Source organism: Chiloscyllium plagiosum, unplaced genomic scaffold (assembly GCF_037043375.1).
Source record: "Chiloscyllium plagiosum isolate Xiang-an unplaced genomic scaffold, Cpla_swu_hap1 HiC_scaffold_12, whole genome shotgun sequence".
Taxonomy (NCBI): Eukaryota; Metazoa; Chordata; class Chondrichthyes; order Orectolobiformes; family Hemiscylliidae; genus Chiloscyllium; species Chiloscyllium plagiosum.
The window spans coordinates 55017644-55034032 of NW_028270150.1; the positions used below are offsets into that span (position 1 = coordinate 55017644).

At 39.2% G+C, this 16389-nt stretch overlaps 1 protein-coding gene across 2 annotated transcripts in view; it reads left to right on the plus strand.

Moving 5' to 3' along the window:
- Window positions 1–16389, plus strand: part of med14 (mediator complex subunit 14) — a 115487-nt gene that overhangs the window by 54565 nt on the left and 44533 nt on the right. For both annotated transcript variants that reach the window (XM_087992835.1, XM_087992836.1), the window contains exons 16-20: window positions 2506–2582; window positions 12167–12327; window positions 14145–14291; window positions 14375–14466; window positions 14685–14837. In XM_087992835.1, the coding sequence (XP_087848961.1) occupies window positions 2506–2582; window positions 12167–12327; window positions 14145–14291; window positions 14375–14466; window positions 14685–14837 (630 nt within the window). The remainder of the gene's footprint in view (window positions 1–2505; window positions 2583–12166; window positions 12328–14144; window positions 14292–14374; window positions 14467–14684; window positions 14838–16389) is intronic.

The window sequence follows — 16389 nt, forward strand, 5'->3', positions numbered from 1 at the left end:
AAAAAGTGTGGTGCTGGAAAAGCACAGCAGGTCAAGCAGCATCCGAGAAGCAGGTGAGTCGACATTTTGGGCATTTGTCCAAAATGTTGACTGATCTGCTCTCGGATGCTGCCTGATCTGATGTGCTTTTCCAGTGCCACACTTATCAACCATAAAGGTCAAGAAGTCCAGGTTCAGTTCTCTCTTTTGTGCAGAGCTAGATTGTCTGTGTTGGGAGTAATAGATGATTTCTACAATTTGCTTGTGTTCTTTGTCTGAGGAGCATCTTCTACAGATTTGTGATTTCACTTGCTGGAAAATGCACCTGGTTCAGTATCAGTTGAAGTGTAGATTTAGCTTACCTGTGACATTGTTAGATCCAAGTCGCTTGTTAATACTTAATGTCCTGGCTCAAATATCGAGAATATCAACTTGCCAGAAGTATCAGCGAATGTCTGTGGAGCTATACCCAAGCAGATGGTGATATTTTGAGTCAACAATAAATATAGAATGGTTAAGATGATCTAAATCTGTTAGCAGAGTTCTTCTTTGTCTTCCATATTAGTGTTTTAATGTGCAGAAGTAGACGTTTCAAAGTGAAACAGCCCTTTTTGGTGCACCCTCTCCATGTCCATATTTATCCTCCACCTGAGCAACTAATTCTGATCATAAAAACATAAAGTATTGTAGCAGAATTTGGCTATTTGGCTCATCAAATCTGCTCTGCTATTTGATTGTAGCCGATTAATTTCTCAACCCCTGCCTTCTTCCTGTAACTTCTGACCACTTTACTAATCAAGAGGTGATCTGTTTCTGTCTTAAATACATTCAGCCTTTTGTGGTAATAAATTCCACAGTCAGCACCCATTGAAGAAATTCCTCCTCATCTCATTTCTAAAGTGTTGTTCCGTGACTTTGAGGCTCTGTTCATGGCTCCTACTTTCTCTGCCAAGTCAAAACATCTTCTTCAAATTCTGGGGCTTATTTTTAAGGTGAGAGGAGAGAGATTTTTAAAAAGACATGAGGGACAACTTTTACACGCAGGGTGGTTCGATAGTGCAATGAATGTCCTGAGGATGTGGTGGATGTGGGCACAATTGCAATGTTTAAAACACATTTGGATAAGAACATGAATAGGAAAGGTTTGGAGGGATATAGTCTCGGAACAGGCAGGTGGGACTAGTTTGATTTGGGATTATGTTCAGCATGGATTGTTTGGACCAAAGGGTAATTTCCATCCTGTATGACTCAGACTTCCAAGTACACCACAGTATCATTCTTAATAATGGGCATTAATAATCACATTTATCCATTTTGTTCCCATATGGGCGACACGGTGGCTCAGTGGTTAGCACTGCTGCCTCATAGCGGCAGGGACTGGGTTCGATTCCAGCCTCTGGCAACTGTCTGTGTAGAGTTTGCATGTTCTCCCCCCGTCTGCGTGGGGTTCCTCAGGGTGCTCCAGTTTCCTCTTACAGTCTAAAGATATGCAGGTCAGGTGAATTGGCCATGCTAAATTGCCCATAGTGTTAGGTGCATTAGTCAGAGGGAAATGGGTCTAGGTCGGTTACTCTTCGGAGGGTCGGTGTGGACTTGTTGGGCTGAGGGGCCTGTTTCCACACTTGAGGGAATCTAATCTGATCTTTTCAGCCCATTTCTTTCATCCACCTGTCAAATCTAATTGTGAATATTGACACCATTTCTTTTGTAGATAGGAACCCAAGAAATAACTTCTCCTTGTTCACAACTCTTATGCTTAATGTTCTGAAACACTTTGAATTATATATTTGTGTATTCTTGTTCTCTATCTTTCATGACTGGGCAAAGTCTTAGTTGTTTTATGGTGTGCATGTCCTGGCAAGACAGTATTTGTTACTTGAATGTAATACATGAATAGAGTGGCTTGCTGGATCATTTCAGAGGGCAGTTCAGACTCAACCACACCGCAATAGGTCACAAGTAGGTCAGACCAGTAAGGATGACAGATTTCCTTCCCTAAAAGACATTCATGAATCAGGTAGGTGTTTTCATGACAATTTACAATGATTTCATGATTCTCCATTACTTGTTGAATATAAACACCACCAGCTGCCACGTTGCAGTTTGAATCCATAATCCCCGAGCATTAGCTAGCATTCTGAATTGCTAGTTCAGTGACATTACCACAAAGCAACTGCCACCTTCAAAAGGGCCTGAATCTACAGTCTGCATCCTACAACCTCATTTTCGAAAAAAAAGTACAATTATTAAAGGGGAGAAAAGAGCAAATGTTTCAATTACACCCATGGTAATACCTCACTAATTCTGTGCTGCATACTCCTAAAGTCCAAATGTTCTTCCCACAGTGTATAGCTTGAAACTCCACAGAGGCCAATTGAGGTTTTACTGTGCCCAAGTACATTTCAATATCTAATGTTGAATAATGAAAGGTTCCTTTGTTTATTTAAGACCTAGAAAAATGTTTTTCAGTTTCTGGTACAGATATTTCAAAAACCTTGTGGTTTAAGTGGCTGTCTTCTTTTAAAGCTTTCTGCTATGGAGATTCCTCACCAAGGAGTTCAAGTGGAAGGAGATGGCTGCAATCATGCCATACGCATACTAAGGTAACTCCTAACCTTCTTCCAATATTTGATTAAATAAGGCTGCTTTATTACTTAATATTATGTTCATAAGGGAGATGTTTCCTTGATTATTGAACAGCATAATGAGACTTTCTAATGCTCTTCACCACCTGGCAAAACAATTAACACGTTAAATACGGATGAAGTAAGTTGATTTAAATTGTTAAGAAATTTTTTATGTAATGGTAAACTCTGAAAGTTTCTTCGCTCTGAGTCACACATGGTGTAAACTTTAAGCAATGGCGTTAACTGTATTCTTACTCAAAACTCAGTCTTATGCAACCAAATTTGAGTTTCGGCTTTTAATATACAGGATTACTAATTTCTCATTTGCTTGACTCTGTACCAAGCTTCTAGCTTTTATGCATTGGTACGTGTTAAACTTTACTTCAGGGAGTTTGTTCTCATGATAAATCTAAGAAAGAGGCGAAATCTAAGAGAGATTTTTGTTTAAATGTTACAATTTGTAGCAACATGCCTATCAAGTACATTCATGGGCCATACAATTCTGTTCTCCTTGTCATGCAGTCTATTCTGCTACTCGTATATTTTGTTGTGTAATAGATACCGTATTATTATGTGGGTATATCAAAATTTCCACATATTTCTCAGAAGCGAAGCTGTTTGGTTCTTGGATTTTCCTGTCAGCAGCAAAGCTGTGCATATTACTACTGACTGTGGAAATCTTTACATGTTTACTTAAAAGAAAAAAGTCCCAATTGTTACAGTGATGTCTCGGTGCAGAATTCCAGGAGGTTGGCCAAGAAGAGCAGTGAAGAGCACACATCCACTTTTTTACAACATTAATTGTTGTATCCAACTAAGTTTCTAAAGGTCTCCAGTATTTTGTGGAGTAACCTGGTCTGGGCATGATTCAGCGTTGGTAGAAGGGGAAGTAGTAATGAGATGTTTGAACTATCAATCACCAAATTACACCAGAGATCAACCAGTGTAACAGCTCTAGGGTAAACATCAAGATAAGTGGTGCTTGTCTATCCAAGTCCCTGACATTAGAATCGATATAAAAGACATTTGCAGAGGGTTCAGAGCAGCACAAGTTAGCCTTAAGAAATACAGACTTCCATGGGTAATTGTAGCACGTGTGGACATCCGCACTTTCTCAGGTCTCAGTGTGCACCAACAAATTCAAGGCGTCGCCACTCTTGGTATCAAAATCTAGCCCAATGTGTCTAAATGTGGTGGGAGAGCACAGCTTAGAACAACTACACACAAATCATAAGAGCGGCTTGGTGGCTCAGTGGTTAGCATCATTGCCTCACAGCGCCAGGGACCTAGGTTTGATTCTAGCCTTGAGTAACTATGTAGAGTTTGCACGTTCTCCATATGTGTCTGCATAAGTTTTCTCCCACAGTCCAAAGCTATGTAGGCTAGTTGGGTCCACCATAATAAATGTGGGGTTGTGTGGATAGGGTAGGATTCTCTTTGGATGGTCAGTATAGATTCAATGGGCTTAACGGTCTATCTCTGTATTGGGATTCTATGATTAAAAGAAGCAGCACAGTTTAATGAAGCTTTGGGATAAAAAGGCAAACAAGCTAAGGTTAATTTCCGAAGTGATAAATTGAAAAGTGGAGAAATTATCTTGCGCTCCGCGAACATGTTAACTTGACCATGCTTTGAATGCTTCAAACAGTTCTGATCCCAATATTATCAATAGGATGTGGACATATTTGATAATGTACTAAAAAGATTGACTAGGATAATTGTAATGTTTACAACTTTAAGGAGAAATTGAACAGATTGTGGGTACCTTTTGTCAAGAAAAATGATCAGATTGGTTTTGAAGATATTTGAGATGTTTGCCTAGGTAGATATTAAGACATTGAATGTGTTAAGAAGGCCAGAACTACGACCATATATATAGGATGGTCAGTCATAAATTCAGGAGGAACATCTTTATCTGGAGTGTAGTTAGAGTGTGAATGTGGTTAAACTGACCTGTATGGATGCATTTAGAGGAAGGAACATAAAGAGGTAGGAACAGATGTAGACCATTTGGTGAAGTTCATGGTAATTAGTCAACAATCAATTCCATGTGGAAGGAATATTTAACCAGTTTATTGGAGTTCCTTTGAAGTAACATGTTCTCTGGATAAAACCAAGCTTGTGGATGTACTGTGCTCAGATTTCCAAATGGCATTTGGTAAAATGGTAAATCTAACGTTATTGTGGAAATAAAAGGTAATGGTGTAACATAGCAGTATGGATATTAGACTGGACAGTTAACAGGAAATGATGGGCATACATAGGTCATATTCTGGTTGGAAAATGTAACGTGTGGTATACCATGGCAATCACTGCTGGGGCTTCAAGTGTTTACAATTTATGTAAATAACTTGGATGAGGAAACCAAAAGTATGGTTGCAAAATTTATTGCTGACAAAATTAGGTACAGAAGAAGATTTGAAGAGACATAAAGTGGATACAAAAGGATAGGTTAAGTGGGCAAAGTTCTGACAAATGGAGTATACTGTAAATCCCTTTTTGAAGTTAAATTTATCAATATTCTTTTACTTCTATGCCATTAAAATGCAACTGTATATTTCAAGTTGAGTTTCAATTTAACATAATTTGCCACTTCTTGTTTGGTGGCCTGCCTTATCTGGAATTTTTTTCCCTATGTTTCCACTCCTGCATTCAATCCCCCAACTTTACTTTGTTCCTTTTTCTACCCTCAGCCTCTCTTCACCATCCCCACTCTCTATTCTTAACCTCTCAATTGTTTCATGTCAACTTGTATGCCTCCCATTCTGAACTTGTCTGAGGCCCTGAGCTCCCTTTAGTGATAGATATTGTTTGACATAAATTGTTTTGTCTGCAATGACCATTTTCTGCCACTAGATGGAAGCTGGAAAATTGAAACTTCAGGTAATATCATTTTAACATGTTCTGCATTTACGAAGTTTAAATTTAACTTGTGTTCTGTTATTTTAGAATTTATTTTCTTTTAGGATATATTTATTGATGTAGACAATAAAGAATGTACACCATTTCAGCTTAATTATAGAGATTGGAACCAAATGGACCATGTTGACCACAGGGTTCTTGATTGGGCCAGGTTAACAACTGCAATCAGGAAAGCCTTGGCTAAGCAATATAAGCAGGAGGGCGGAATCTGAGATGGCTGGCCATAACCAGTGTACTGTGCACTAGAAAATAAAAGATGATTTGGTGATGGGAACCAGCCTCTGTACAGTTATTTTAGTGGTAATTGGAGAAAACAGGATGTGCCTGAAGAACAATCGCTTGTAACCATCATCTTGGAGTTGGGGGTAAGCATTTCTGGCATCATGTCCCTATTTGGGAAGCATGACTCATTTGACCTTGCTGTCAAAGACTAGGTCCAGTACGTGAAAAGAATTCAATACTTCTCCAGGCAAATGATACTGGGGTGGACAAAAAGTAATCCTTCTGACTGCTCGTGGACCTGCAGCATTTTTGTTTAAAAGGGGCTTAACTTTACCAGAGCTAGACATTAAAACCTTCCAAGAGTTGACTGAGCTGGTTAAGGAATATTATGACCCGAAACCACCACCAATCCTGGGATGCTATGAGTTTTATTTGGCTGTTGAAGAACTGGGGCAATTTATAATCAAGATTTTTGATGAGATTACGAGACATATAATTTTGAATGAGACACTGTTTGGAATGTGGGATTAATGATCTAACCACTACTAGCTGAAGCCCAACTGGACTCAAATAGGCACTGCAGCTGGCCTTGCCATTAGAAAATGTAGCCAGTGGAGCATGGGAACTGCAGGGCATCCCAATGGAAGCAAACCACACCACATGCAACAACAGGGATAGTTGCAGCAGAATTATGGTCGCTGGCCCCAAAGTGCTCCCCCCACTGACATCTCAGTTAACTACCCTGCCTTAGTTCCCAAGAGTAGGTCAGGTTTTGCACCTTCTCCAGTAGGTACATTCACATACTGAATCAGAAACTTTTCTTGTACACACTTAACAAATTACTCTCCATCTAAACCCTTAATACTGTGGAAGTCCCAGTCTATTTTGGTTAAGTTAAAATCCCCTACCATAACCACCCTATTATTCTTACAGGTAGCTGAGATCTCCTTACAAATTTGTTTCTCAATTTCCCTCTGACTATAATACAGTCCCAATAAGGTGATCAACCCTTTCTTATTTCTCAGTTCTACCCAAATAACTTCCCTGGATGTATTTCTGGGAATATCCTCCCTCAGTACAGTTGTAATGCTATCCCTTATCAAAAATGCCACTTCCCCTCCTCTCTTGCCTCCCTTTCTATCCTACTTGTAGCATTTGTACCCTGGAACAGTAAGCTGCCAGTCCTGCCCATCCCTGAGCCATGTTTCTGTAATTGCTATGATATCTCAGTCCCATGTTCCTAGCCATGCCCTGAGTTCTTCTGCCTTCCCTGTAAGGCCCCTTGCATTGTAATAAGTGTAGTTTAATTTATTAGTCCTACCTTGTCCCTTCCTGCCCTGACTGTTTGATTCACTTCTGTTCTCAACTGTACCCATCTCAGATTGATCTCTATGCTCATCAGCTCCCTGGGTCCTACCCCCCACCTTACTAGTTTAAATCCTCCCGAGCAGCCCTAGCTTCAAACCAGCGTCTATAGAAAAACAACACGTGCAGACCAAGCATTGAACTACGGAAGCAATCATCCCAACACCCACAAACGAAGCAACATCAGAACATTATTTCAATGAGTCCGCACATGCTGCAGCACAAAGGAACTACGCAGAGCAGAGGAAAATCATCCATATTCACAAAGAATGGGTACCCAATGAACACTGTCCGCTGATTTCTCAGCAACAAACCCAAACAAGCAGACAAAACTCATCCAGAAACCCTAGCCACTCTCCCCTACGTTAAAGACGTCTTGGAAATGACTGCCAGGCCCTTTGGCATCATGGTAGCCCACAAACCCACCAACACACTAAAACAGCTGTTAATGAACTTGAAAAACCCTATACAGACAATGTGCAAAATTAATGTCATTTACAAAATACCATGTAAGGACTGTATCAAAAACTACATTGGATAAACAGGCTGGAAACTAGCCACTAGGAAACATGAACACCAACTAGCCACAAAAAGACATTACCCTCTCTCACTAATATCCTCATGAGGAAGGACACCACTTTGACTGGGACAATACATCCATCCTAGGACAAGTCAAACAAAGATACGGACGAGAATTCCTAGAAGCATGGCATTCCAACTGGAACTCTATCAACAAACACATCAAGTTAGATCCCATCTACCACCCCCTGAGAAAAGGAACAGGAAGTGACTTCACTGCAGGAAATGACATCACCAACCCAAAGAAACCCAAACATATAAATAGAAAGCAGGAATTTTCAGCATTGCTTCGCATGAGGTCCACTGAAGATGTTACCTAGTAAGGTAACTAAACGTCTGGAAATGAACCTTTCAGCTCAGCGAGCAAACCTACATCCAAAACCTCAACCTGAGCTACAAATCTTCTCAAAACTCGCTAAGCTCAAGCAAATCTCCCTGCCAGTATATTAGTCCCCTTCCAATTTAGGTGCAATCTCTCCTTCTTGTACAGGTCACTTTTACCCCAAAAGAGATTCCAATGATCCAAAAATGTGAATCCTTCTCCCATACACTAGCTCCTCAGTCATGCATTCATCTGCTCTATCCTCGTATTTCTGCCCTCACTAGCTCGTAGCACTGGGAGTAACTCAGATATTACTACTCTCAAGGACCTCCTTTTTAAATTTCTGCCTAACTCTCTGTAATCTCCCTTCAGAATCGCAACCTTTTCCGTTCCTATGTTGTTGGTGCCAATGTGGACAATGGCCTCTTGCTGGCTCCTCTCCCCCTTGAGAACATTCTGCACCCTCTGAGACATTCTTGATCCTGGCACTAGGGAAGCAACACACCATTCTGATTTCTCACTGCTGGCCACAGAAACATCTGTCTGTACCTTGGACTAGAGAATCCCCTAACACAATTGATAGCCACAGAAGACTCCTGCACTAACTTCCTATCTCTCTTATCTTTCCTGGAGTTAACCCATCTATGTGACTGTATTTGTGACTCCCCCTCTTTCTCCCCCCCCCCCCCCACATAACTGCCATCCATCACATACTGTTGCTGTTGCAAATTCCTCATTGCCTTTAACTGTCTCTCCAACTGACCCATTTGATGTGATAGGATTCACAACTAACAGCATTTATTGCAAATAAAATCTGAAGTAACCCTTAAACTCTCTTTAATCTTCCACATCTGACAAGAAGCGCATATCAATCTACTAAAGGCCATTTTTGTTCCTTCACAATCTACAGACACAGAAAATAACACTGTCTTCTACCTCTACAAAACGCTGCCCCAGGTTAAATTAATAGTTATGGCTTAAATTTTAAGTTTAATCAAGAGACATATAATCAAGAAAGAACCCACTCTACTCACGATTGCAGATTTTCTGAAAACAATTCACTTATCTGTTTCTGTGCTGTGAACTTCACCCAAACAGTTCCTCCAAGATCAGTTGTGAATTTCGCTGTTTGTTAATTTTCCCAGACGCATTCTGACGTCAAGCGATACATGAATTCAAACAGCAAAGGCAGTAACTGTGCAGGTACACTGTGGTCTGTGAAGGGAAATCAGAGTTTACGTTTCAGGTCCACTGACCATTCCTCAGATCCCCAATCTGTGTAATTGACTTCAGAGTTCTTTTTTAGAACTGAAATGCATCACTTCAAAATGTAGTATATAATTTAGTTGCATAATCACCTTTCTCTCAGTGGAATATCTACGATAAGGTCACTAATTAAACATGCCTCCTGACACAATGGTGGATTCAAAATTTCCATATTCTTCATTGGTTACATCATGTGTTCTTTCATGAAATGTTGCCAAAACTTTCTGAAAACTCCTCTTTCAGATTGCCTTTGCCAATTTGGTCCAACCTATAGGAAGATTAAAGTTCCCAATGACTATTAGATTGTGTTTGTTATAGGCTCCATTTCTTTCTTTCTTATGCTCTGTCAAATGATATAACTACTGTCACAGGGATATAAACTAGTCCCATCAATATTTTCTGATCCTTGTTATTCCTAATTTCCATCCATACAGAATCTGTTGCCAGATCTTAGCCAAGACCCTTTCTAAATGCTGTCTATATATCATCCTTTACTATCAGGGTTCTACTCTTCCTTGCAATTCTGTCTTGTCTTATCAAAACCCTGGAAAATTTAGCTCCCAACCTTGATCACATCTGTGCAATGATGATTAGATCTAAACTATTTATCATTACTAGTGTTATGAGTCCATCAATCTTGTACTGAATGCTTCATGGATTCAGGCAAAAAATGTTTCATTTTACTTTTTTGATCGTTATTTGCATGGGGCCCATTTGCTGATGTACTGTTATTATTGAATTCTGTCCACTCATGTCAGTGCTTGTCTTTGTCAAAATTGTTACACTGTACTATTGCTTCAACTTTAGATTTCTAAATCTCATTTCAGCTAAGCACCTCTCCAACTCAGTTTGTTTACTTTCAAGTCCTGTCCATTGTCCAATTTATACCATTACCCATGATATTGATCCCAGGCTGGTGCAAGCAGTGTCCCATTCCCATGGATCACCTCCTAAATACTGGTGACAGTGTTTTGAGTGTCAAAATATCTTCTTGTGTACACAAATTTGCTAATCTGTTTGAGATTATATTGGATAACAATCCAGAGATCATTACATTCGAGGTTCTGCAGTTCAGTTTGTATCTTGGTGTCTCAGCAGAACATTATTCCTGGCCTGAATTATGTTATTGCTTCTATATAGGCCAGAACAATTATTCTCCTCCATTTTCTCCAAGTTCTTCTCCAGCCACGAGGAGATGTTCTCCATCCTAGAAATAGGCAGACAGCATTTGTAACTCATTGCCGCATCAAACAGAATCTATCCCCCTGACTACACCATTCCCTACCATTAGTACCATATATTCTTTTCCATTCCTCCTACCCTGAATGGCTTCAGCACCATAGTATTTTGGTCAATTTGCTTCTCCTCCCCAGATTATTTGTTGTTATGAAGTATCTTTTTTCCTATTGATCAAAGTCGAGGGCTAATGTACCTCCAAAATCACATGCTGGATCCCCATCTGTTTGACTCTTGGTCATCCCCTCCTACCCCTTATAATTATCCAATTCTGAAGTTCTACTGAACAGTGTTGTGACTGCACTTGGTCCATCGCCTACCATGCCCTGGCATTTGAAGTACTCCATCAGATGCTTCTTAGATGTTGTAAAAGTACCTTGCTTCACTACCGTCTCAGACAGCCCATTCCATATATGTACTATCCTCTGGCGGGGAAAATAAAATTTCCTTTTATCTCCACATATCCACCTAGTCCTCACCTTAAACCTCTGCCCTCTGATTTAAGACACAAAGTGGTTCAAAGCCTGCCATTTGATAGCTACAGTTTGTCAAAGGAACTTGCTAGTCAAAGTTTTTCATTCCTTCATGATTTGCTGGTGGGTCTTCATGAAGAATGTTGCTGCATATGGGTGACTGGGATTGAAGGCAGGCAATAGGTGCGTTGAATAGGTCATCATTGGGTAGTAAATGGAATTCTATGTGGATGGTTTCAGCAATGCTGAAGATAAAGCGAAAGAATAAAAACATCTCCTTTTACTCATGGTATTAAATACCTGACTTATTACTAGGATCTCAAAGCACTTTTTTCCTGATATTACATTGTTTTTTCAGCTATATGCTTTAGCAAACACACTATTTTATAGAGTTTGTGATTTAGAACTGATAAGTCAGTTTCTGACTGCAGTATGTAATATTTACTTATTCAAGTAACCACTTTCAGTTGATTGAAACTGCCTGGCTGTTGGAGTTAACAAGATATCTAAACTGGCTTGTAGTTTCTTTTGCAATTTTTAAGTTGAGTCAGATCTTAACTGTTTATCTAAGTTATAGTTGAGAAAACTTTATAGAAATCCCAAATGGACCGAGTTTCTGAATGAGCTCTATGGTTTCCTCAAAAGAAGCTAGATAAACACGAGAAGAAAGGAAAAGGAAGAAGTGTTGTTGGGATTGGAAAAATTATTGGAGGAGAAGGCTCCTGTATCACATTAAGTGTTATGGACTTGTTGGGCTGGACTGGTCCTAAGATATTATTAGATGGTAACTATTATGAGATCAACTTGACTAACAGCATCTCTCTACTCCTTGGTGATGAAAGACAATTAATAGTATTGTTTTGCTACCTCTTTTCTCATAAGAGTAGCTTAGAAGTACTTAAGTTGATGTTGGATTTTACACTTTGAGGTCTTAAAATGGAAGTCTAGCCTTTGACTTTTAGGATGCAATGTTTTTAATAAAAAGAAGTTGGGATAAAAATCCTTGCCCCTTCACTTTTTTGATTCTTCATATCCAGGTCATCGAGCCATACAGCATGGAAACAGACTACGCTAACCTTGTTCCTCAACTCGTCTCACCTGCCTACACTTGGCCCATATCCTACCCAACCTTTTGGAACTTCATTTTTAAATAAATGGTTTTTCTTTTTCCATAGGATTCCTCTCTCTACAAGTGTCAGTGAGGAGACACAGAAGGCCTTAGATCGATCTTTGCTGGATTGCACTTTCCGATTGCAGGGAAGAAATAATCGGACCTGGGTCGCAGAACTGGTATTTGCCAATTGCCCTCTGAATAGTACTTCTGCCAAAGAGCAAGGTTAGATAGTTTTAAACATCCATATTGATACATCTGCATAGCTTTCAAAACTCTTCAATTTTACGTTGTCTTTCTTAGGAATGCTCAGCAGCTGCATGAAGAACAAAATTCAAAATAATGTACATTCATTGAGGATTTCAGATTACCCTATTCCACAACATGGAAACTAAGTAGTTTGCTTCTTAAAGTGTTAAGGCACATGGACTGCAATAGCAACTGATTCACTGTTTATTAATTCATGGGATGTGGGCTTTTGCCTGCTAGGCCAGCATTTATTGTCCATGAGAAGGTTGTCAACTGTTGTCTTAAACTGCTAAAGACCATTTGATGTAAGTAAACCAGCAACACCAATAAGAAGGGAGTTCCAGGATTATGACCATGCAACATTGGAGGAATGACAATAGATTTTCAAGTTTAAAAAATAGGGTGAAGGATAACTTGCAGGTGGTGGTGGTGCTCTCGTATTTGCTGCAACTGTACTTTGAGTTGGACTGTAGTTGTGGGTTTGGAAGGTGCTGCCTCAGGAGTCTATGAATTTTCGAAATGCATCTTGAAGATGATACGCATTACTACTGTGTGTCACTGGTGGTGGAGTGCATGTTTGTGGATTTGTTGTCAATCAAGCAGACAGTTAGGAGTGGACAATAAATATAGGCCAAGCCAGCAATACACTCATCCTGTAAACAAATGAGTGGAGGGAATAAACTTAGCAAAGAACTTTTAAGTCATATTAGTGTATAAGTATTCTGTGATACATTTGTTGAAGATTTATTAGAGAAAAAGGTTCTGCTTGATCTTTTTAATACTTATTCTCTTATGACCTGGATATAAAGAATCAAAAAAGTGAAGGGGGCAAGAATTTTTATCCTAACTTTTTAAAACAAAAAGTTACATCCTAAAAGTCAAAGGCCAGATCCCTATATTAAGATCCCAAACTTTAAATTCCAGCATCAATTTATGTCAAGAGTTCAAAATGTAAAATATTAATCCAGGATGCTTTAGGTGCCGCAAATACAAATAGACCAATTGGAAAACAAATTTATTTTGAATTCCAATACATTTCATGAAAGCATATAAAATATTTTTAGTCCCAAAGCAGTGTTACATGACTAGAATGTGTTCCAATATATGTACTTTTGTTTGCAAGAAGTGTATAATATTTATTAAAAGTTAAAATTAATTTTTCAAAGCACCATAAATGACATTATATATGTCTCATCTTTATGTTTTGGTATGGAATTAAATTTTATATGCAGACAATGAATATGAGCATCTGTTGTAGCAATCAAAGTATGAAAAGGTTTGTAACCAATATCTTCAGTCTTCAGGATCTACAATCATTGTACCTTTTTGAGAAACTGCAGTTCAAATATGTTCAATTATAAAGTGCAGTATATCAAATGAGACCATAAGATGTAGGTGCAGAAATAGATCTTTCAGCCCATTGAGTCTAACTATGCTTTATGTAGTTTTAGAAAAGCTTCACTACTTTTATGCTCCTTTCCATTGAAATAAAGGCCAACGTTCCATTTTCTTAGTATTCATTCATAATATGTGGGCATCGCTGGCTTAACCAACATGTATTGTCTATTCCTAGTTTCTCTTGAAAAGGTGGTGGTGAGCTGCATCTTCAAACTGCGGCTGTCCATTTGTAGTAAGTGAACCCGCATTGCCATTGGAGAGGGAGTTCCCTGTTATGTGTTGAGCTTCTAAGTTAGCTTTAATAAAGCACTTTTCATGGCTGACATGAAAATTTGTTAGTTCATCGTAAAATGAATTCAAATGTATTTTGTCTGTTGTTTCCACTTTTTCTCCAGGTTCAACACGTCATGTCTATCTGACTTATGAAAGTTTATTATCAGAGCCTGTTGGAGGTCGCAAAGTGGTCGAGGCATTCCTGAATGATTTGAATAGCATAGCTAAGCTCTATGACTGTGTTCTAGATTTTGCACGTTCCTTGCCAGGTATAAATCATGATTTGAAATCTTGTATCTCTTATGAGACAACAGTAAGATGGAAAGTAATATAATAATCTTTCACCTTCCAGAAATGCCGTCCCATCTTAATCATTTCTCGGAAATACGCGTCTATAATTACCGTAAACTTGTCATATGCTATGGAGCCCCTAAAGGCAGCTCGGTAAGCAAAGTACAGTTCATTTCCTTTTATTGTCTGTCTTTGTCTTAATAATGCAAATGAATAACTGAATGTATCTTTGCAGCTCCTAAGCATCCTAAAACTGTAATGTAGTTTCCAGGTTACAAGTAAACAAAAGTATTAAACTTCAAAATTTAAAAGATGATGCATTTGGAACAGTGGTTTGTTTCTTTCAAAAATATTTTTTTTTAATATTTCAGATAACAATCCAGTGGAATCCCACTCACCAGCGATTCCACATTTCATTAGGAACAGTAGGGCCAAATTCTGGCTGCAGTAACTGCCACAACATCATACTCCATCAACTTCAAGAAATGTTCAACAAGTCACCAAATGTTGTTCAGTTGCTACAGGTACTTCCATAAGTTGCAATCTTTAATGAAATCTGGCTAAGATATTATGTTTCCAATTTCTCGCGTTTATTATAGAATTTATAAACTCAACCACAACCAGGCAAAGCATAGAGAATCAGTTAGGCTATTGTGCTCATCAGTTGCCCTTGTCAAACCTAACACTTAATAGTTGGTGTACAATAAGAACAAAATAAATTTTGGAGTAATAGGTTATAGCTTTTTCTCAACTGTAGCTTTATGAATTCAAATGTGGGAAAGGGCCAAAGATTTCTATGAGATAGTAACTCATCCAGTTTTAAATACTTCTCCATGTCCTCATAGACCTATTGCCCAAAGCCTGAGATTAGCTTGTAATGACGTGCGGTGAGAAAGAATGCCTATTTTGAAAAGGAAAGAAGTGTTAATATTTTTGTGCAACTTTTGAACCTCCGTTTTGGCAATTTTGTGTTGAGGATTGTCATTGAAGTTGCAACTGAGATTTTGTCCAATTTCCCTCCCAGGCGTGACTTTCTCAGTCCTTGGCTCGAAGGTACAAATTCTCTTAATGTTGAATAGAGTACTTATTGAACTGGTCTGAGCAAAACGCTGTTCATAGAGTCATAGAGATGTACAGCATAGAAACAGATCTTTCGGCCCAACCCGTCCATGCTGACCAGATATCCCAACCCAATCTAGTCCCACCTAGCAGCACCTGGCCCATATCCCTCCAAACCTTTCCTATTCATATACCCATCCAAATGCCTCTTAAATGTTACAATTGTCCGAGCCTCCACCACATCCTCTGGCAGCTCATTCCATACACGTACTACCCTCTGTGTGGAAAAAGTTGCCACTTAGGTCTCTTTTATATCTTTCCCCTCTCACCCTAAACCTATGCCTTCTAGTTCTGGACTCCCCAACCCCAGGGAAAAGACTTTGTCTATTTATCCTATCCATCTTAATTTTGTAAACCTCTATAAGGTCACCCCTCAGCCTCCAAAGCTCCAGGGAAAATAGCCCCAGCCTGTTCAGCCTCTCCCTGTAGCTCAGATCCTCCAACCCTGGCAACATCCTTGTAAATCTTGAATTCTCAGGGGAACGTAGCACGAACAGCCATCACCCCCTACATATTCCAAAACAGCTTACCTGTTTGAAATGGGTATATCCCCAAAAGACTCCTGCCCTAGTGCAGACCCCTCTCACCCTTCCTGGAGTTAACCCATCTACGTGACTGTATCTGAGACTTTCCCCCTTCCTATAACTGCCATCCATCACATACTGTTGCTGTTGCAAATTCCTCGTTGCTTCTATCTGTTTCTCCAACTGATCCACTCGATCTGATAAGATTCGCATCCAACTGCATTTATGGCAGATATAATCCACAGTAACCCTTAAACTCTCTTTAAACTCCCACATCTGACAAGAAGTACATATCACTGCAAAGGTCATTTTTGCTCCTTCACAATCTACAGACCCAGAAAATAACACCGTCTTATTCCTCTACAAACACTGCCCCAGGTTAAATTAATAGCTATGGCTTATATTTTAAGTTTAATCAAGAGACTTATCTCCA